The sequence below is a fragment of the Calliphora vicina genome, chromosome 3, assembly GCF_958450345.1.
Source record: "Calliphora vicina chromosome 3, idCalVici1.1, whole genome shotgun sequence".
Taxonomy (NCBI): domain Eukaryota; kingdom Metazoa; phylum Arthropoda; class Insecta; order Diptera; family Calliphoridae; genus Calliphora; species Calliphora vicina.
Window position 1 is genome coordinate 19,183,644 of NC_088782.1, and position 22,959 is coordinate 19,206,602.

Sequence of the window (22,959 nt, forward strand, 5' to 3'; positions counted from 1 at the left end):
ACAAATTCATTATACATCCTCTTAGAAAATTTTTAGATAACTTAAAAAGAATAAAAGTACTTTTTTCCCAAAAATATTGCGAAAAATCGCCTTTTTTAATTTTTTTATATTCAAATGCATGTAACTTTGGACTCAGACATGATTTTTAAACACTTCTTTCTTTATTTGATATATAGATCTATTGTTAATCCTATAAAAGAAAAATGGATAAAATCGGAGAATATTTGGAACCGCGTTCACCAAAAAACTGGTGTAGGGTGGGTAAAAATGTTGAAAATTAAATTTTCAAATGCGAATATCTCCTAAGCTATAAGAGATAATTGATAGCTACGACGAGGTTTTATGTAGTGCTCGACGAGGAGATTCTGTATGTGTAATTTTTTAAACGAAGAAATAGGATCATTTTAAAAATTTAACATACCCGAGGTGTCCTACTTTGGGAACCTCTGGTCCCGCTCCTGACGGGGTCATGAGGTCTAAATTCAAAAAATAAACTCTACTACACTTCCTCTTTGCGCATGTGAAATTTCATTCAAATCGGCGTAAGGGTTTAGAAGTTACAGATTTATTTCCATCTTTTTTTATTCTCATACCACTGTGCATCGGTCAAATTCAGCCTGAGTGATGGAAAATTAGACATTTCGGATGCTAGTCATCCAGCGAAGCCTCGTGGACATTTGCACGATGTTATATTCCATACATTATGACATCCAATGTCTATGATAACTTTGTTTTATTTAAATTTAAAGATATGTAGCGCTTAATGAAAGACCCTTTACAATAAATCACACATTTTATTTTTGTTTTTGTAAACTCTTTGTCAGAAGAGAGTTTTATTTGTAATTTTCCGGCAAAACAAATATATTGGAGGAGTGGATTCGGTTGGATTGGAAAAGTAAAATAATTTCAAACAGGATAGAATAAATATGTTTATTTGTATGTTAATTTTATATGTATATATTTGTTTATTTATTTGGTTTGCATTTATTTAAACGTATGTTGTGGAAAAGAATTTATTTACTTATAAAATTACAAATGAAAAATAGCAAAGGTTTTAAAATGTTGACCATTTTGGCTTTTAGATCACTTTAAATAAGGAACTTATATAATCTAATAAAATATATTGGGTGTATAACTTTAATATGCGGGATTTTTTAAACTTTGTAGCTTTTATTTTGAAACATTTGTACAATAAACATTTATTCAAAGTATTGGCCATTGTTAGCTATGACCTTTTCCCATCTTTCTGGAAACCTATGGATTCCGATACAAAAGAACTGCTTATCTTTTGAGGCCAAGAACGAATAAAGCCAATTTCGGATACACTGTTCTGAAGTTAATCGTATCTCAGAAATAGCGCTCTGCATCGATCGAAATAAATGATAGTCGGGGGGAGCAAGGTCTAGACTATAAGGCGGGTTAGGCCAAACATCCCAACCACTTATATCTAAATAGTTTTTAACAGATATTGCAACATGTTGCGTACAGGTTCCCTGTGGTGGAACCTGTACCGCAAAATTGTCTTTCAAGGTATCTCGGATTCATTTCGTATGGAACCCAATTTTCCCTAAAAGAAAATAATTTTTGCATCGAATTATTACCCGAAGCGTAAGAGATCATATGTGAAGCCCCGCCAACCAGCCGAATCGACACCAATGCCAAATATCCATGACGTTATGGTAATGTTCTGTATTTGGTGGGTCCTATCTATTATGAGCGGTTGAAATCTGACCAAACCATAACAAGGAACCTGTACCGAACGCAATATATTCCTTTGAAGCGAGCATGCGCCGCTAAATGACCAGAATATACAAACAGACATGAATTCGTAATATTCCATAATGACAACTCTCGGCCATATGTTGCAATACCTGTTAAAAACTATTTAGAAAGACAAGTTTGGGAAGTTTTGTCCCACCCGCCTTATAGTTCAGACCGTGTCCCGTCCGATTACTATTTGTTTCGATCGATATCTCTCTGGGATACTCTTCTTTTTGGAACAGGATATCCGATATTGGCTTGATTCGTTCTTGGCCTCAAAACATGAGTAGTTATTTTGCCTCGGAATGCATATGTTGCCAGAGATATGGGAAAAAGTCATAGCTAATAATGGTCAATACTTTGAATAAATTTATATTGTACAAATGTTTCAAATTAAAAGATAAAAATTTTAAAAAATCCCTAATTTTTAAGTCATATACTCAATATTTTTTTTTAATTATACCCTACACCACCATAGTGGGGAGGGTATTATGCGTTTGTGCAGATGTTTGTAACACCCAAAAATATTAGTCTAACACCCACCTTAAAGTATACCGATCGACTTAGAACCACTTTCTGAATCGATTAAACGATGTGCGTCCGTCCGTCTGGCTGGCTGGCTGTCCATGTAAACCTTGTGCCCAGAGTACAGGTCGCAATTTTGAAGATATTTCGATAAAATTTGGTACATGTTATTTTTTCGGCCCAAGGACCAAGCCTATTGAAACTGGCTGAAATCGGTCCATTATTTCATCTAGCCCCCATACAAATGTCCTCTCGAAATTGGACTTTATCGGTCATAAATGTTTAATTTATAAATGTATCTCCACAAATTGCGCTCCAAATAAGTTTTATATATACAAAATTCATGTCACCAAATTTTGTTACGATCGGTCCATAATTAGTCATAGCTCCCATATAGACCCGCTTCCGAAAATCACTTTAACGTGCATACATCGCTTAAAAATGTTGGTATACTCACAAAATTCAACATAGTAAACTTTCATATAGACACAAATCACACGACCTAATTTCATGGTGATCGGTCCATAATTGGTCATAGCCCCCATATAAGGCCCACTTCCGAAAATCACTCAAAAATATAAATTATGGAAATTTTAAAAGAAAAATGTTTTTGCTCTTTTATTTAGTGTAGGGTATTATATGGTCGGCTTGACGGAGCATACTTTCTTACTTGTTTTAACTTGAAAAAAAATTTATTCGTTTCGACATTTATTGATTAAATAATTTAAACAAAAAATATATTTTTTCCTTCATTATTCGAATAATTTTTATTCGAATGACATCTCTACTATTAAATACCAAACATCAATAATTAATCTAACGACAACCTTTTCCATCGCCTGAATAATCGGTTGAAACATTGTTGTGAAGTTACTCTGTTGAGGGTTTAACAAAATATCAAAAAATCGTTATATACTATCTAAATACTATGCATCTTATGACAACGTATTAAATACGATCATATCAGATATCATAGCAACACATATCATATCACATATGACAGCACATACATATATCTACGAGTATGTAAAATATTTTTTTATGTCAAATAAATACGAAACAAGCTATGTTTATAGATATTTTGTTGCATGTACAACAAAAAAAAAAAAAAAACTTGAATTTTTTTTCTTTTTAATTTTATTTTCTTTTGATTTGTTTTTGTTTAAAGTTCAAGTTTTATTTTGTAGTTTAAAACTGTTCTTTGTTATGATTTTGTTGGCAGGTACGAATACGAGTGTTGCATGCAGCAAATCGAACAACCATACAACATAAATTCATACGTCTTTCTGTTTCTGGTTATTTTCTTTACCTTTGCTGTTATTGTTTGTTATTGCTGCTGCATATAAAACAAGTTTAATGTTGCAAGTTTTTCTGTTATGGTTTTTAGCACAAGAACAACAACAATAATAATAAAACAAAAACTTCAAAATAAAAGAAAAATACAACAATAAAACTAATAATAATAATTATAAAGATAATGATGATAATGGAATGAAATGATATGAAAGAAACTCAAATAAAATTACAATTACATACGATCAAAACAAACAACAGGTAAATTCTTATAGAAATACGCACACACTCACTATCGTACCCCATGTTCAAGTTGAAAAAAATTGTCATTTCCGGTTTTTGTGGTTACAGGTCCACGCAGTGAGTGCCAGTGTTTTTTTTTTTTTTTTGAATTAAAACCAAAATACCTATATAAAACTGGAATTGTAGTAAACAAAAAATTTAAGCAAAAGAAGTCAACAACAATCAACCACCACAAAAAAAAAAACAAAATAGAGAAGACAGAACCAGTTCTTAGTTAAAATTATAATAAACGAAAAAAAAAAGGTTTTCAAAACAAGGTTCCAATTTCAAAATATTATAAAGATTTGGTACAATAAACATGAAAGTACATACTGAGGTACTGTAAATAAAGGGTGTTTATTTTTGAAGCCCGATAGTACTTGAAATTGTAAAAAATAATGCAAACAATTAAATTTTTAATCAAACAAATTTGTTTATTCGAAAGACAAATACATGGCATTAACATTTGAAAATGATTTCGGGCATAAGGCCACCCGAAACTATTCTTGACAAAGCGCATTCTGAACGTCCAATATTGGGACACTTTCTCTAGCATTGCTGGTCGTATGTCACGAATAACTCCAAAGTGTTAATTGTTGCTGGTTGTTTATCAGCATAAACCAGTGACTTCACATGGCCTCACATCGTGAGTTGTCAAATCACACGACCTAGGAGGCCAATTGACAGGTCCATTTCTCGAAATCAAGTTATCGCCAAATTTTGATTTCAATAAATTAATGGCTGCGGTTGCGAAACCACATTTCGCCCGCATCAATCTCATCGATATTTTCAAACAAAAAATCCTTGATCATGGTGCGGTAACGATCTCCATCTTTGAGAACTTTGTTTACCGAATTGTGTATTGAACTTTGGTCTCATTATTATATATTTCTTATTAGGATAAAATTGCTGGCTCGGAAGTGATGTGTGTCAAGTAGTAACGTAATGCCGATAGCTTCATATTCAAAATGATTGCGAGAAATCCTAATTGGTTTCTAGAGATTCCTTTTAGAACAACCAAATAAATTAATGCCTTTGTAAATCCATTACATTTGAACATCACTGATGTATTGATCTAAAAATGTTTATAACTGGAAATAGTATTATGTGGTGGTTGCAAAAATCATAAATGTTTGAAGCTAATCTGTGAAGACAAGTAAGATATTTGAATATTTACGACGGTTATTGCTTATGTTTCGAGGTTTTTCCACACTGGCGTAGCTACATCAAAGTTCCCACTTGACCACGGCTGTCGATAATGAAAACATTCGAAAACGGCTATCGAAAGCGACAAGAAAATGTACTCCTAGAGCTCACCTGACGCTCAGTTTTTTTTTTGTAAAATGAACCTTCGAGAAATTTTGAAGCATAGATAATTTCTCGAACATTTTTGTTTCGAAATTTTAACGAAAAAAACGTATTATCGACAAATTATCGAGGATTCTAATTTTTTTTGAAATTTTCGATGTTTTCTCGAACATTTTTATTTCGAAATTTCTTCATTTTAGTGAATAATCTTTATTTTCGAAACTCAGTTTGGGTGGGTTGACATGTTGACACTGACCGTAACGCAAGCTTTGACTTCATTTTTGAGGAAATAAGGTCCTATGATGCCAGCAGCATGTAAACCACACTAAACGGTGCATTTTTCTGGATGTAATGGAGTCTGTAGGGTATGATGTGAATTGATCTTACTCCATATGCTCCAATTTTGTTTATTAACAAATCCGTTAAGCCAAAAATTAGCCTCATCGCTGAACACAATTTTGCGATAAAACAGTCGTCTATACGATATTGCCATCAGCTCCAGTCTATTGTTATTCTGTCTTGTTTCAGTTGCGTTAAATGGTTGTTGTTCCAGCTAAGTAGATGATTGCTCTGCTGTAGCAGGTCCTAGGATAAATGTACGATGTTGAAGCCACTTAATTTTTAAAACTCGAAAACCATGATGAGAAAATGTTTTGTCCTCTGCCAGGGATCGAACCTAGGATTGAATCGAATACTAAATAGAGTGGACAAGTTAAACCAATAGTTCAAAACCTATTCGCACAAAGCTAAAAGTGTTCTCCTCTACGTAAACAATAACGAAACCTGAAATGTAAATGTTGGTGCAACTCAGAGTAGACGTTGAAATCTTGTGCTGTTCGGGAAGCCTAAAAGCATGTTTACCAGCAATAATGATATCCAAAATAGGCGAAACAAACATTTAAAACTTTATTTTGTTCGTTATCAATGTGAAATCTGTGCTCCACTAGACTAGGCACACCTAACCAATTTTTTAAAGCTTAAACAAATTAGAATTGTTGAGCCACACGACGGTTTAGTATAATCCTCAAGGTTCAAGACGAACTAAGAGGCGCGATAGCGCCAGGAAACGCCAAAAAGATTTGTAACTCCGAGAGCACAGGTGGTGGGCGATCTCCAAGTACGACATTCAAACGGTATTCTGCTACCGCTGTCATATACGAGCTGCGATCAAATGGATCCTGGACATAACTCGTATTTTCTTAGGTCCCGTATGATATGCCTCGGGGGAGACTTCAACTGTGTGATGTTGAAGTTTCGATGACTCCTCCGCTGACATTCCAGAACGAACTGTTGCGTCAACATGACGTTATGTTCCCTGAACGGAAGAGACTAAGTTTCCTCGTGAAGGTGGTGTTCGAAAGTAATTTGGAGGCAGTCTGTGACGGTGCTAGTTAACCACTGACTGGCCAATCGTCTTGTAACTTGCTAGCAAGGTTTCTTTGTCCATACCCCAAGCGCTGTCGGCTAGTGCTTATTTTTTAAAATTTTTCAGTTGTTTTAATAGATAGTCAAATAAAATGCATTTAAATGATGTTGTAATTTGCAATATTTAAAGGTATATCTTGTTGATGGATGAGTATCAGGAGTATAACACGATCTTCTCAAATTTTCGACAATTTTTTGAAAAATGTATGTTTTTTGTTAGTTTTGTAAACCTAATTTCTTTATAAATGAAACAAACTAGTCGGAAGGGAGTTCAAACATACTCAATCGTCTCCATCCTACGATTCTCCCTCTTGTTGACGCCCGTGGTGGTGCTGCGGTCAACGGAGAGAATCCTTGTTGTTGTAACTGTTCCGCTGTTGGAAGTTCTTCCCTGCGGAAAAAACTTCCGGTTGATACAGCTGTTGCTGGGTTGACAATCTTTGACCGATTGAGAATCGGGTCGTTCGTGGGAACGTGGAATCCTTGTGGCTAAAGACGTTGTAGTCGTGCCTCACCGCGTGAAATGAAAAAGTGGAAATAAATATGTAACTTCTAAACCAATAGTCCGATGTTAATAATAGGTCTGTTCATTTACTTTCCCAGTAAATACTTGCAACGAGAGAATAAAATCAAAATTTTAGAAAATTACTCTCTTAAATTCTCAAAAATAGTAAAAAGTAAATGAACGCTTTTTCCATAGAGAACATAGAGCGGAAACTAGAAATACACTCAATCAAAAAAATTACTCAAAATAATCACACATACGAGTGTTGTTTTTGTTTTCACATAGTTTTTTCTACTAATACATTCTCACCACTTATGTTTCAGACAACAGAGTTAGGTCTTTGACAGGAGAGTTTCCGCTCTATGTCTATTCTCTGTGGTTCAAACATTATAGTAATCTTATGAACAGGGCAACCAAAAATATGCTCTAAAAAAAGTGTTTTATGCGCATAAAATATGCACTTAAAAACGAAAAATATGCTCTTAAAATATAAAAAATATGCACTTAAAAATAGTTGGTTATTGTTTGATTTCAATGTTTTATTAAAAAGAATATAAGAAGTAAATAAAAGTTTGTTCAGTATTTAGTTGTATAATATTGTAGGGAGAGGATATCAAGAATTTCCTTAAAATCTACTTTATTATCATTTGCATTATGTTTCGAAATCACTATAGAGAGCGTTTGTAATTGTTTGGTAACAAATTGCATTGGATTTTGGAGCATTCATGAAGATTAACATCTAAATTTGATTTCCAAAATTTAAACAGAATTATCAAAAAGCCTTACAATAGTGAAATGATTTGTTTTCTTTAAAACTGCGGAAAAATAAAAAAAAAACATTTTTGCATTTTTATTACTGGACTCAAAATACCGTGACATTTTCTATGTTTTTTCCTTTCTCATCAATTGATTGTTTTTTAATGATTTCCTAATATCTTTGTTACAATTTGTGTAAATCTATCAACGTGATTTGAACGTGATATTTGCGATGGATCTTAATATTCTGAACATTTGCTGAAAAGTTGTTTAATTCTGCATTAGTGGTAAACTGTTAATGCCCAACCATAACTGTCTCAAGCCACCTTAAGTTTTTTTAAATGTATCCAACATTTTGTTAAGAAGTTGCCCATTTTCTTTTAATTTTTTATGTATTTTTTACTATTTGTTAAATTTTGATATTTGTGTGTGAATATTATTAATTTAATTCAAATATATTGAAACTAAGATCCCTTAAGTCAATGAAAATTTAATGAAGATAAGTCGATTATGGGTACTCAAATTTTTTCTTTAAGTAGCTTAGGCAAATTATCATTGGACCTTAACAAAATTGTAAAATATAGAAATGAAAAATTACAATACAAGCAATAAAATTATATTTAGAAAACAAAATAATGGAAATAAAGAAAATATGCCACAAAAATATGCAGTTATGAGTTAAATATGCAAAAATATGCTATAAAACGCAATATATGCAAAAATATGCAGTAAAGAGCAAAATATGCAAAAATATGCACTAACAAATCGATGCCAAAATTCTTCTAATTGTCTGAAACGGATAAATAACTAACTCATATGTTTATACGATGCACAGCAAAAAATATGATATTGCATATTTTTGGTTGCCCTGCTTATGAATAACATAGTTTCTCAGCATTTAGAACCTTTATTGACAAACTTATCAAATTATCTATAAAGTAAATCCAAATTCGGTTGAAAAAACCAATGAATTTTATTTGGAAACAAAAAGTCATTCAATACTTTTAACAATAAGATAAGCAAGAATATCTCGTAATTGTATGAAATAAAATTAAACTCTGACTAAACTATTTAATACCAATTTCAACATATGATGAATTTCTGCAATAAAATACGCTACAATAGAATGAAAAAAACTAAATAAAAATAGGTATGTTCTACGTACTACTAGTAAATTATTTTTATTATTTATTATTTTTCTTACCTGCTGGGAAGAAATTATTTAAGAACGTTGACATTTTTTCAAGCAACACACTTGAGAGATGGCCAAATGATTATTCAGAGTATATTGTTTTTATTACGGTTTTCTTTGATAATTTTTTTTCTTATTTGAAATTCTTAATAATGACAGTAATGATGATGATGATGAAATACGGATAATGATGATAATTTTATGTATTAGTTGTTGCTTCAGTAACGAGTTGTATTGCATGTATTGATTGATGATAATGATGATCGTAATTGTAGAGGTTGTTGTTTTATAAAGATTCAATTCGGATCGAGAGTTTAAGGTTGCATTGCACACTCACTACTTCATCAGCTCTTCAAGTGTTATGGAAAATGCTCAAACCTCATCATACAAGATAAAAAATAATTAAAATAATAAAAATGAAAACTTTAAAAATAAACCATGTGTGAGAGTTAATTGCTAATTGATTAAACGAATGAATGGTTGTAGAATGTTGGAGGGAGGATGAATTGATCACCGTACATATGGCAATGGCGACAATAATTGTTGCCTGTAGCTGCTGTTGCTATTATGTTGGTGTCGTTCGTTGGTGATGTTGAAACACCGTTTCGTTAGTTATAGTTTGCTCAATATATATAAACTCTCTCACTCAGTCACTGGGTTTCTTTCTTTTATTTTCTTCTATGTTTTGTTTCTTTAATTATTTATTTTTATATATATGTATGTAATATGTCTGTATGTATGTTGAGTTGTGGTTTTGTTTATTATTATTATTACTTTTCTTTTACATACTCTTCTTCTCAACCATAAAATATTTTACACAAGAAAACAACACAACACAAACATCATCATACCACACCAAACACAACACAACAACACACTGTTCGTTCGTTTGTTCGTAGGTTGTTCGTTCAATGTTTTTGTTTGTTTTCAATTTATGTTTTTGGTTGTGTGTGCGTTTGAGTGAGTGTTTTTGATTATTATTATTTTGTTTTTTTTTTCGGAAACTATACCAACAACAAATCAAACAATACAGGTTCACATAAAAACACACACAAACAATCGAACAGAGTACACTTTTTTACCGAAGGAAGAGTTCGCTTTTCGTGGAGGGAGCCAAGCAAGAGGTGGGCAAATAATGTTGTTGCTGTTGTGGATGGGAGATGGTAGAATAAAAAGAAAGTTATATAGAGGTCGAAACAGATGGTTGGTTGACTGGTTTAGTTTGTTGGTTGGTTACTCTGCTGGTGAGGGAATAGGTATTTGTTTTGGTTATAAACTTTAGAAAGAAATCAAGATAAGAATAAACAAACAAGTTTTTTATTTTTGTTTCTTATTTCTTTCTATTTTGTTTTTTATTTTTTTCATTTACACCAAATTCAAAGAGAGTTTATTTACTATTTTTTATTGTCATGTAATTCTTAACTCTTTGCTGTTTTGTAAGTAGTTAAATTTAATATTTACTTTAATTTATTTATTACAATTTATTTTTAAGTGTTATTATTAATTTCTTTTACTTTATTTTTTCGTTTAAAATGTTCGGAATTGAGATTATTTGCGATTATTAAGAGGTGTTCTGTGTGAAATAAAATGATAAATAAGGGAATTAAAGATTTATGCTAAAAGTTTACATGTTAAGGGTTGCCATTTTCAAAAATTATTTCTGGTAGAAATTTGTATTCAAATAAATCAATCCCCCTGTCACAGAATTCCATTTCTATTGTGTAATGAATTCCGAAACGAAAATTCCTTTCGGAATGAAACTACTTTCAATTTTCTAATTGGAATTGACAGTTGATAGCGGCCATATTGTTGAAGCTACATCTGTCAAATTGGCTGTCATTTATTCGGTTTGTTTAGACAAATCACCAAATAAATCAATCCCCCTGTCACAGAATTCCATTTCGATTGAAAATGTAATTAATTCCGAAACGAAAATTCCTTTCGGCATGAAACTACTTTCAATTTTCTAAGTGGAATTGACAGTTGATAGCGGCCATATTGTTGAAGCTACATCTGTCAAATTGGCTGTCATTTATTCAATTTGTTAAGAAAAATCACCATGGACGGATAATGCGTTCTGTTCGGGCAACGTTCCGCGCGATGAGATCAATTTCTGGATGAATGGGTACGGCAACAAACAAAATTGTCGAATTTGGGACAATACAATCCACAATAGATTCAATAGTGTCCAATGCATTCCAAAAGTCAGTTCTTTGAGAACGACGTTGGCCAGGCCATCACTATTAACGGCGACCGCTATAGGTCGATGATTACCAACATCTTTTGGCTGGAACTCGATGATATGGACACCAACGACATGTGGTTTCAACAGGACGTCGCTATGTGCCAAACTGCTCACGCCACTTTGGACATTCTGCTCGAGCGATTTCAGGACATGGTCATCTCACGTTGGGGTAATGTGATCTGGCCACCGAAATGACACAGCGGCCCTCAGCAAACATAACCCATGCCATCGGTCAAATTCAGCCTGATTAATGCGCCAGAGTCCTGGAAAATTGGACATTTCAGTCCTTTCAAACGAAATTTCGTTGATATCTCACACACACATTGTTTTATTTAAAAAGATTCTTAAACTGAAATCAAATCCGAACTCTAATATGTCAGAAACTTAAATTACAACCGATTTTGAAGATATCTTTGAGAGCTTTGTTTACCGAATTGTGTATTGAACTTTGGTATCATTATTATATGATGTGTGTCAAGTAGTAACGTAATGCCGATAGCTTCATATACAAAATGATTGCGAGTAAACCTAATTGGTGTCTAGAAATTCCTTTTAGACATATCAAATAAATTAATGCCTTTGTAAATCCATTAAATTTGAACATCACTGATGTATTGATCTAAAAATGTTTACAACTGGAAATAGTGTTATGTGGTGGTTGCAAAAATCATAAATGTTTGAAGCTAATCTGTGAAGACAAGTAAGATATTTGAATATTTACGACGGTTATTGCTTATGTTTCGAGATATATCCACACTGGGGTAGCTACATCAAAGTTCCCACTTGACCACGGCTGTCGATAATGAAATCGCCAACGAATTTTTCCCAATAATTTCTCGGGTAAAAAATTCGAAAACGGCTATCGAAAGCGACAAGAGAATGTGCTCCTAGAGCTCACCTGTCGCCCAGTTGTTTTTTTGTAAAACAAACCATCGAGAAATTTTGAAGCATAGATAATTTTTCGAACATTTTTGTTTCGAAATTGTAACGAAAAAAACGTATTATCGACAAATTATCGAGGATTCAAATTTTTTTTAAATTTTCGATGTTTTCTCGAACATTTTTATTTCGAAATTTCTTCATTTTAGTGAATAATCTTTATTTTCGAAACTCAGGTCGGGTGGGTTGACATGCGAATCGTAATGTTTGTCTTTATTATGGGACGAATGTTCAGAAAGTTCTGTATACGAGTGCTATTTGGGTTTTTGACAAAGACTTGAAACTTAAATAAATTAAACTCTCTGGTCAGATTAGATTTAATTCTCCATAATCGACATATCCAATTGGAATTATTTGCGGATAATTCTCCACTTTGGCTCTCTGTGCTTCGCTAAATTCTATCGTGGTGTTTGTTCACTGTTGAGTGGCAACTTCATGACGTAGTCGGTTATATTGAGCAAGGGTTACAGCAAAAGGAATATACAATGGTGGAATTATCCGATATAGAAGGGGCTTTCAATAATATTGATATTGGGGGCAATCAGAGAAGCCCTAATGGGACTTGGAGTTCAAGAGTTCCTAGTAAAATCCGCAAGGAGTGATCGCCAATACTGTGGTTGCTGGTGGTTAACGTCATCCTATAATTGTCTGAGAAACGTGGCCGGAAGAGTGTTGATACGCTGTAGTAATACTGATCATGGGTAAATTTCATCCCAGCATGCAAACAGCCGAACGTGTGACGATTCCCAAGAACTGTGGTTCAAACCAAAGCTGGTTTGAAGAAGGAGATATCTAGTCAACTGACTGGTAAATAGAAGTAATCAGAATTTTTCATAGACAGTAAATTATAATAGAGAAGAAATACTACGCCTGCAGGAACTCTATAGGTAAAAATTGGGAATTGCGATATAAAAAAAGACACTGTCGAAATCTAAAAAAATTATCTCAAATCGGAGAATTTCTTGAAATTTGTCTACACTTACTAGCTCTCAAGGAGTATGTAATGAAAATGGCAACATGAGGCTTATCAGCTCTGTTAAGGTCATCGCACATCGATTCTCAGTGATCCGTTTGTCTGGAACTACATGATTACGGAAATCAACTTCGGTAGTACATCCCCAATTAAGATGCCGGATAGGAATGTACTGAAGGATCGAAGATGTAAGAAGCCAACGACACTCGAGTACTTTTAGATGTGAAGATAGTGTATTTAAGGTGGAAATCCTGTTGGTGTTGAAAGTTTCAGATCTCTTGTTGGAAAATGTTACCTGGGATAATACTATGACTTTTTATGTTGACAGTTAGGCGGCGTTAAAGACTCGAGTGAGTCATATGGGGAAATATAAGTGGGCGGAAGACTAATTTTTATTGTTTTGAAGAGAAAACCATGAGAATTTCTGTGCTTTCCAACATGTTTTCTTTCGTATCGATTTATAAATTATTCAAAACTATGTTAGGACACTAGAATAGTGAAGGAACCGATATGGAAGAAGAAGAGTTGTAAACTGTAGAACACATTCTCTGTTACTGTGGGGCTCCAACCTCACAGAACTAAGTCCCTGGGTCGACAATTCCATGATGGATTAGTATATCTTCTGTTTCATCTGGAAAGTGAAGTGGCATAAATGGAAGATAATAATAGGATATTTATAGAAGGATGTTTCTTTTAATTTTCAATATCATGGCAAATTTTCAATGGGTCAACAATTCCATGATGGATTAGCTGATATATTCGGTTGTAAGCCAAAGTATATATTTTGCTTCATTATTAAGATACTTACAGAAGGATTTTTTTTCTTTTAATTTTTAATATTATGGCAACCCTTGTACAAGTAACAAGGATATAGGAAAATACAAATTAAAAAAAAAAACATAGAGAGAAAATTCGGAGTTTTGAGCATAATTTTTTGAGCACTCTCTTTTATTGGTATCTTTTTCACTTGGATGAGGGGGAAAAAACATAAATTTTTATTGTTGCTTTTAAAGTCTAGCACAATGTAAATTAAGTTGGGAAGTTATAACATGATTTTTTTTTTGTTTGATATTTTGACATTTTCTTTTTATTAATACATATAATAATAATGATTATACGTAGGTAGGTAATTTAAACACTTTAATTATTTATAAAATTATTTTACATACTTTTTCTTATTGATGGGGTACACTTTTCTATATGAACTTTTTTTTTTATTTTTTTTTTTTAATTTTTAAGGATATGAGGGATAATTTATTTTTGCTTTTATTAGTTTATTTTAATATTAATTTATATTGAAATGTTAATAAAAAAATGACCACATATTGAAGCTAAAAAAAAGAACAAATTAGATATTTTTTAAGGCTCATTCCAGGGAAATAAATTTTCTTAATTTCAACATTTAATGCAAAAATTATTTATTTTCTTTTTTTTAATATTTTTCCTTGTCTATTTTTTTGTAGAACTTTTTGGAAATTACATACAAGCAAGTATAACAAATTAGAACTGAATTTGGTTGGATTTCTGTGGAATTTCTCTTTTACTTATACAACCAACATTCTCCTGAAAGGTACAAACTCAAACTAAAATACAATATGAAATATTTTTTATTGCGTTGTTGTTGCTTCTAGCTGTTTCCAACATAACAAAAATAATTGCAAAAAAAACAAAAACACCACACACAGTTAGGGGATCATCATCATCTTCATTTACTCCATCCAGTGTACAGGACGTTAATTTTTTTTTATTATTCTTCACTTTATTTCATTTACTTCACTTTTAGTTCACTTTAGTTTTGTTTTGTTCTTTGTTCCTACATTTCCTTTAGCCAACCAGCCAGTCAGACAACAACAACGAAATCAAATTTGAAGGAAAAAATAAGCCAAACAACAACAATAAGAAAACAACCAACAACTACTGCATGAAGAATATTGGTTTGACGAACAAAATAAACACAACATCTACACAACTGCACAAGTTAATACAAATAAAGAAAGAACCAAGAAACGAACGAACAGAAAAAATATAACAAAAACAATAATGTTAGCAGTCTTCTTCATGCATGTGTGTTTGATTATGTGCAACAAAACAAATCAAAACATTGAAGAAGTCTGTATGTCTGTCTGTCTATTTGTCTGACAGCAGAGTTTTATTAGTATTGTTTGTTTTGCAAAATATACAAATTTCTTTTTTCTCATGTCCTCACTTGTAAATCTCCATGGGAGCAAAAATCGAAAATTTATTTAACAACTAAAACAACTACAAATATAAGGAATATACCGTGAGGGTATATGGATGAAGGGAGATATTTAAACTGAAAAATAAGGAAGAGGAAATTTCTGTGTTTGTGTGTGTGAATATTATTGTAAAAATGTTAATAGAGAATTATCAAGTAATAAGCAATAATTGAAGCGGAATTCCGTAAAGGGTTGCCAATCTATACGAAATGTTAAACGAACATCTTCGTTGGATATCATTCCAAATCCTTGTGCTGCATAATCCAGCAGAAACCACTGAAAAAGGCATGATATCAGAAAATTAGATTTGGAGGAGTTGGTAGTATGGAATTTATGGTTTCAAAAATGGATAGGCTTGTTCATCTGGACATTCTAAAAATAAATATAAACCAGTGTTGAGAAATTGGGGTTGTCTGATGATTTTTATTTTCAACAAGACAAATCTCCTAAGTACACTGCTGAAATTGTTATGCTTTGGCTGCTGTACAATGTCACAAAAGAATTGCCTGCTCCTCCACAATCTTCAGACATTAACCCAATACAACACCTATGGGCATTGCTGGAGAGAAAAACTTCGTCAGCGATCAATAACGAGTAAGACAATCCTCAATGATGTGATAATTTCATTTCGTCAATTCTATGAGAAATTTGTTCAGAGAGGTTCTTAATTAATAGTCGGGTTTATCCTATCCGATATTATGTTTTTGGTTTTACAATTCATGTAATTTTAATGAGTTCAATATAAATTTTTTATGAGCGTCCAATTAATTTTCAAACTGAATGGATATTTTTTGTCGTGCGGTTTAAAACTAAGAATTTCAAAAAATTCTTAAAAAACTTTTGTTAGTGAAATATATACCTACTAGCTGACCCGGTGCGCTTCGCCACCCCAATTAGAAGAAAGAAATAGTACTATCAAGTCCCACTTTGTGAATCTAATTGTAAATGTCTAATTTCATATTTCTGGGTCCATTATTATAGAAAATGCAAAATGTGTTCCTAATTTTAAATTTTTAGATTTATTATTATAAAATATTCAAAAAGTACCATTGCAATAAGGAAATAGTACCATTGATTATCACTTTTAAATTCGCATTCACTAAACCATAACCCGTCAAGTTTGAAATTTAGATTTGTATATCATTTCATATATTATCAACTAATTTTGTTTCTATAATACTTAAGATTTAATAAATTATCACAAAACCGAAACCGATCGGTTTTTAATTTTTTAAAACCGAAACCGCGGTTTTGAAATTCTTCGATTTTTTGGAAACTCTAGGTCCATTATTATAGGAAATTCAAAAAAGTACCATTAGAATATATAAAAAGTACCAAAAATCCCCCACTTGTGGTTTCCTACTCACTCGGGTCGATATAAGCTTAATTTCATGGCTTTAGGTTCATTGGTGAAGAAATTACAAAAAGTACCATTCGAATAAAGAAAAAGTACCAAAAAGTCTCCCCTAGAATTCTAACTCACTTAGGACCATGTATGCTTAATTTCATGTTTTTAAGTCCATTGCTATAGAAAATTAAAAAAAGTACCATTAGAATATAGAAGAAGTACCAAAAAGCACCCACTTGTAGTTGACCACCCACTCGGGTCCGTATAACCTTTATTTAATGTTTATAGGTTCATTGGTGAAGAAATTACAAAAAGTACCATTTGAATAAAGAAAAAGTACCAAAAAGTCTCCCCCTAGACTTCTCACTCACTTAGGACCATATATGTTTAATTTCGTGTTTCTAAGTCCATTGTTATAGAAAATTCAAAAAAGTACCATTATAATATAGCAAAAGTACTAAAAAGTATACACTTGTGGTTTTCCAGTCACTCGGGTTCATATAAGCTTTATTTCATGATTCTACGTTCATTGGTGAAGAAATTAAAAAAGTACCATTCGAATAAAGAAAAAGTACCAAAAAGTCACCCCTTAGAATTCTCACTCACTTAGGACCATATATGCTTAATTTCATGTTTTTAAGTCCATTGCTATAGAAAATTAAAAAAAGTATCATTAGAATAAACAAAAAGTACCATGAAGTATCCGCTTGAATTTTCAATCACTTAGGACCATATACGCTTAATTTCATATTTCTAGGTCCATTATATTATAGAAAATTCAAAAAGTACCATTAGAATATAGAAAAAGTACCAAAAAGCACCCACTTGTAGTTTCCCACTCACTCGGTTCCATATAAGCTTTATTTCATGTTTCTAGGTTCATTGGTGAAGAAATTACAAAAAGTACCAATCGAATAAAGAAAAAGTACCACAAAGTCTCCCCATAGAATTCTCACTTACTTAGGACCATATATGCTTAATTTCTTGTTTCTAAGTTCATTGTTATAGAAAATTCAAAAAAGTACTATTAGAATAAACAAAAAGTACCAAAAAGTCTCCCCCTAGAATTCTCACTCACTTAGGACCATATATGCTTAACTTCATATTTCTATGTCCATTATTACAGAAAATTCAAAAAGTACCATTAGAATATAGAAAAAGTACCAAAAAGCAGTCACTTGTAGATTCCCACTCACTCCGGTCTTAATTTCATGTTTTTAGGTTCATTGGTGAAGAAATTACAAAAAGTACCATTCGAATAAAGAAAAAGTACCAAAAAGTCTCCCCCTAGAATTCTCACTCACTTAGGACCATATATGCTTAATTTCATGTCTCTAAGTCCATTGTTAAAGAAAATTCAAAAAGTACCATTAGAATAAAGAAAAAGTACCAAAAAACCCACACTTGTGGTTTCCCACTCACTCGGTTCCATATAAGCTTTATTTCATGTTTCTAGGTTCATTGGTGAAGAAATTACAAAAAGTACCAATCGAATAAAGAAAAAGTACCAAAAAGTCTCCCCCTAGAATTATCACTTACTTAGGACCATATATGCTTAATTTCATGTTTCTAAGTCCATAGTTATAGAAAATTCAAAAAAGTACCATTAGAATATAGAAAAAGTACCAAAAAACCCACACTTGTGGTTTCCCACTCACTCGGTTTATATATAAGCTTTATTTCATGTTTCTAGGTTCATTGGTGAAGAAATTACAAAAAGTACCATTCCAATAAAGAAAAAGTACCAAAAAGTCTCCCCCTAGAATTCTCACTCACTTAGGACCATATATGTTTAATTTCATGTTTCTAAGTCCATTATTATATAATTTCAAAAAAGTACCATTAGAAGAACAAAAAAGTACCTATAGTACAGTTCACACATTTTGGTACCTAAATATTATCCCCTATTCCTAACACTAACTTCACTCAAATACATATCAGCTAACTTTAATCTCGATAACTGAAATAATTTAAAATGTTAAAAAAGTACCATTAGGAGAAAAGTACCAATTTCCCTTTTCTTACTAGGGGTGTTCACCTCAAGTTTGAAATTTAAAAATATTCCATTTTGCCAAAATTGTTTATGCTATAGGCATGTATCAAAATATTAAAATCTGTGTTAATGTGCCCAAGAATAAATATGTTTTAAAAAAAGTACCAAACTGTTTACCCGGATTTGGCCCAATGTACACCGCGGTACTCGAGTTCCAAATAACACCCTGTTAGTTAATTTTTGTATGAATCCAGGAACCAACGTTAAAAAAATTATCAAAATTGGCTTAATTTCAAATATAATGTATTTTCCCGATTTTATCCCCTTTTTGGTACCTTTTTATCCCCATTGAGGTGGTACAATTTCATTCAAATAAATTTATGTAATAAAATAAATTTCATAATAAAATATTCGTATGTCTATGTCAAATTATAGAAAAACATATTTTATGAAAAAGTACCAAAAATTAACACAATTTTTATCCCTTAAAGGTTCGAATTTCCAAAAAGTACCAAACTTATATTTTTTATTTTTTGTTAGTTAAAGAATAGGATTTAAAATTTGTTTCTATGTTTATTAGTTTAAAAGATACATAGGGTGCAAAAAAAGTACCAAAATACAGTTTTTACCCGTTTTCTCCCCTAAAAGTTTCGAATTTCCAAAAAGTACGAAACACCTGTCAGCTTATTTTTGAAATGGAGTAACATGCTATTTTAAGTTTTTTTGTATCTTTATTAGTTTTGAAGATATAAGGTTACCGAATTTACCCGTTTTTACCCTTTTTTACCCCCTAAACGTTCGAATTTCCAAAAATCCCTTCTTATCGGATCGTTTTGGGGAGGGAGGAACCCACAGTTAAAATTTCGTGATTCTAGCTTCAGCCGTTTGGGCTGTGCGATGATGAATCAGTCAGTCAGTCAGTAACGTTACTCTTTTATATATATAGATGACACCAATCTACAGAACTGTCTTGGATCTATCAGCTTAGCAGGGCAAGATAATATGATTGATATTGGCTACATATCCATTTCAAAAGATGTTAAACTCCATTGCACCCAGAAACAATATTTTTTCATCGATCAAAACGATTGTCATGATACAATCAATGTTGTTCGCTATTGTGCCAAGTTGGAAGATTATTAATACTAGAATTGGTCGACCTTAAGACAGTGAGATGGAGTACATTGTAGGTTGTGCTTTATGATAGTGTTTATGATCGAATTCCCCCTTTTGCTCATTCAATTGGATGCCATTACATTGCCTTTTGTGGAATTACTCTAATGATAACATTGAGGTTGAAACATGTAGCATATTTTCGGGGTTTCAGGTCAACATTATTTGAAAAGATAATGATTTTTGACCTATTTTTTATCTATATCTCGATTACTAAGTCATTAATATAGACAATATCTACCTATATGTATATTAGATATTTCCAACACCTTTACAAAGGCGTATATAAGGCCGTAATATTCGGATCCTAGAATGGGTCAAAATCGGAAAAAATATTTTTTAACCCGAATTTTTTTTTCGCTAATAAATGAAAAATAATATTTAAAATTTTTTTAGTCATAAACCATTTTTCACTAATAAATTTTTTTAATTTTTATTTACCTAAAAATTATTAAAATTTTTATTTTAAAGTAAAATCTTAATTCGGAAATGTATTTGTCATTCTGTTTAAATACCTATAAAATCGGAGAAGTTATGTTTATATCAGAGATACGTTTCTTGTTTTTGTTTTTTGTCAATAACTTTAATAATTGATGAAATGATGTTACATTATTTTGCATTTTAGGTGATGCTATGAAGAAAAGAGAAAAATTTACTCCTAACAATCGATCACATCAAATGAATGTGATCGCCCCTTACTTAAATATACAGTGAGCCTCAAAATATTTGATTTTTTTTAAGATAATGAAAATCCTAAAATATATTCATCGATTAAAATTGTATTGTTTCGATTTGTTGGAGATTGAGTTGAATAATAGATTCGGTAGTGAAAAAAAGAGTTAAGTCGGACTAAATGATTTTCATGATCCCAAAAAAATCAAAAAACTCGCCGGTGTTTACTCACTTTTGAGGCTGTGTGTATTTTGTTTTGCATTGAGAAATTGAACATCAGAAAAATTTGTCAATAAAATATAAATAAAAGTCTTCGAAAAACCAAATTTGATGTTTGGAAATTATTAAAATAGCTCAATAAAGAAAGAGATTTGATAGGAAGTGTTAAAAATTAAAAATCCAAAATTTCTGACTACAAAAAAAATCTCTAAATTTTTTTTATCAAAATATCATAAATTAAAGAAACACATCAATATTTCTCAAAAAAAAAAATTATTTTCAAAAAATTCCACAAAAAAAATTTTTTGATTAGAAATTTAGGATTTTCATATTTTCTAAATAAATGGCAATTCAAGTACAAAAGTTATCAAATATTTCTACTCATTTCTCAAAAACAATTAACTATTTGTAAAGTTATAAATGTTTAAAGGAATTTAAACAAAAAATTCCTATAGGTAGGTAGATTTTTTATGAAAATTATGTTTCCATTAACTCAGTTATTTAGCAAAGAAAATAAATAATCCAATTAGAAAAATATTAAAAGTTCTAATAAGAAGTTTAAATAGCTTTCAAATATAAACGAAATAAGGATAACATTGAATACTTTGTTATAAATCCCTAAACAATTTAGTAAAGAGCTTGGTAACCCTTTAAACATTGTTAAGCTTTCACAATTAATTAAGAACATATGATTAAATTAATTGAAATATGAGCATAAAATAAACAGCTGCAAATTGCTAAAGACGCCATATTTGAATTTAGTAAAAAAAAGGATGAAAATAAAAGGAATCAGAAAAAACAAACAAAAAAATCATAAAATAAAAAAGAGTAAAACTCCTAAGACAAAGAGAGTTATAGAATGAGAGAATAAACATAATAATAACGGTAAATTGTTAAACAAAATTTCAGTAAAATAAGAAAAGTGTAACAAGTGCCTTCAACCAACTAATAAAGAATATTTAAATTTTAAAACCAGTGTAATAAATAAGAAAATTTAATTTAAAACTTAATTACACACATTTTAAATAAATAACTCAAACTGGTTTAACTTGTTGTGTGCTAACGCTGTGTAATTTTATTATTGTTAAGAGATTGACATTCTTCTGATTTTCAATAAGACTTTTTCCATTACGAAATTATAAAATTTAAGACGCAATTTTTGTGTATCGAAAAAACAAAAACTTAACAACTAATAATAATAATAAGCCGGGTAAACAAAATTGTTTGTATTTTTTTTTTACACAATGTGTTTATAACACAATCTATGACAAGGTAAGTTGTTTGTGTTTATTTATTATCACTAAAAAAAAGTATATTTTTGTTTTTGCACAATATAAAAAAAACCAAAACAAATAAATTAAGAGTACATTTTAATGGCATTTATCTCTTTGCATTACACTCTCATTTGTTTGAAAGAAAAAAAAAATAATTTATATTTGTTTAGATTCTTTTGAGCATTTTTTTATAATAAATAATTTTTGCATTTGTTTTTATTGGAATTAAGGAAATTTATTGCAATTTCTTTTTTGTATATTATATTTATAAAAGTCTGTATTCTTTTTTCTTATTGTAAATCTCTGTATTCATTTTATTTTTTTGCACAACACTTTTTTAATGAGATTCTTCTTGTTTAGTGAAAGGGCGCTTTTATTTTGCTTGTTTTTAGGCTTAATTTTCAACATTCTTTTAAAATTTCAATTGCTTGTGTTAGAATACATATTGTTTTATTGGTTTTAGTTAAAATTTGTGTTAAATTTACTTTTATTTGAGGTAATTTTGCATAAATAATCCGCTGTATCTTTAACGAACAGCTGTAGTCTCCATCTTAAAAAATATACCTAATAGTGTTGTCGAACATTTTGACGCAAGTATTCGGTTATTCAGTGTTATATGGAGAAAATGTCAACACATTGGCGTTTTTACACTACTTAGTGGCCATGTCTACATTAGTTAAGAACAGTGATGGTATTTTCTTACTTTTGCTGTTAGTTTTAATGTGTCGCAATTTGTACTTTAACAATTATAATCATTTTTGAAATTGAAACTTAAATTGTTATGGACTTAATAAATAAATAGATAATAATGTAGAATCCATAAACAATTAAATAATTAT

At 31.1% G+C, this 22,959-nt stretch overlaps 1 protein-coding gene across 4 annotated transcripts in view; it reads right to left on the reverse strand.

The window, feature by feature from the left end:
• PAN3 (Poly(A) specific ribonuclease subunit PAN3) overlaps nucleotides 1-22,739 on the reverse strand; it is a 103,499-nt gene extending 80,760 nt beyond the window's left edge. For 2 of the 4 annotated variants that reach the window (XM_065502941.1, XM_065502936.1), the window contains exons 1-2: nucleotides 22,606-22,739; nucleotides 14,374-14,535 (exon numbers count right to left, since the gene is read on the reverse strand). Coding sequence is in view for 2 of the 4 variants with exons in the window: in XM_065502935.1 (XP_065359007.1) it covers nucleotides 9,060-9,093 (34 nt within the window). In the remaining 2 variants the exon portion in view is untranslated. Of the gene's footprint in view, nucleotides 1-9,059; nucleotides 9,853-14,373; nucleotides 14,536-22,605 lie in introns of those variants that run through there. The other 2 variants (XM_065502935.1, XM_065502940.1) reach the window with 2 other exon arrangements.
• Between the last annotated feature and the right edge of the window lie 220 nt (nucleotides 22,740-22,959).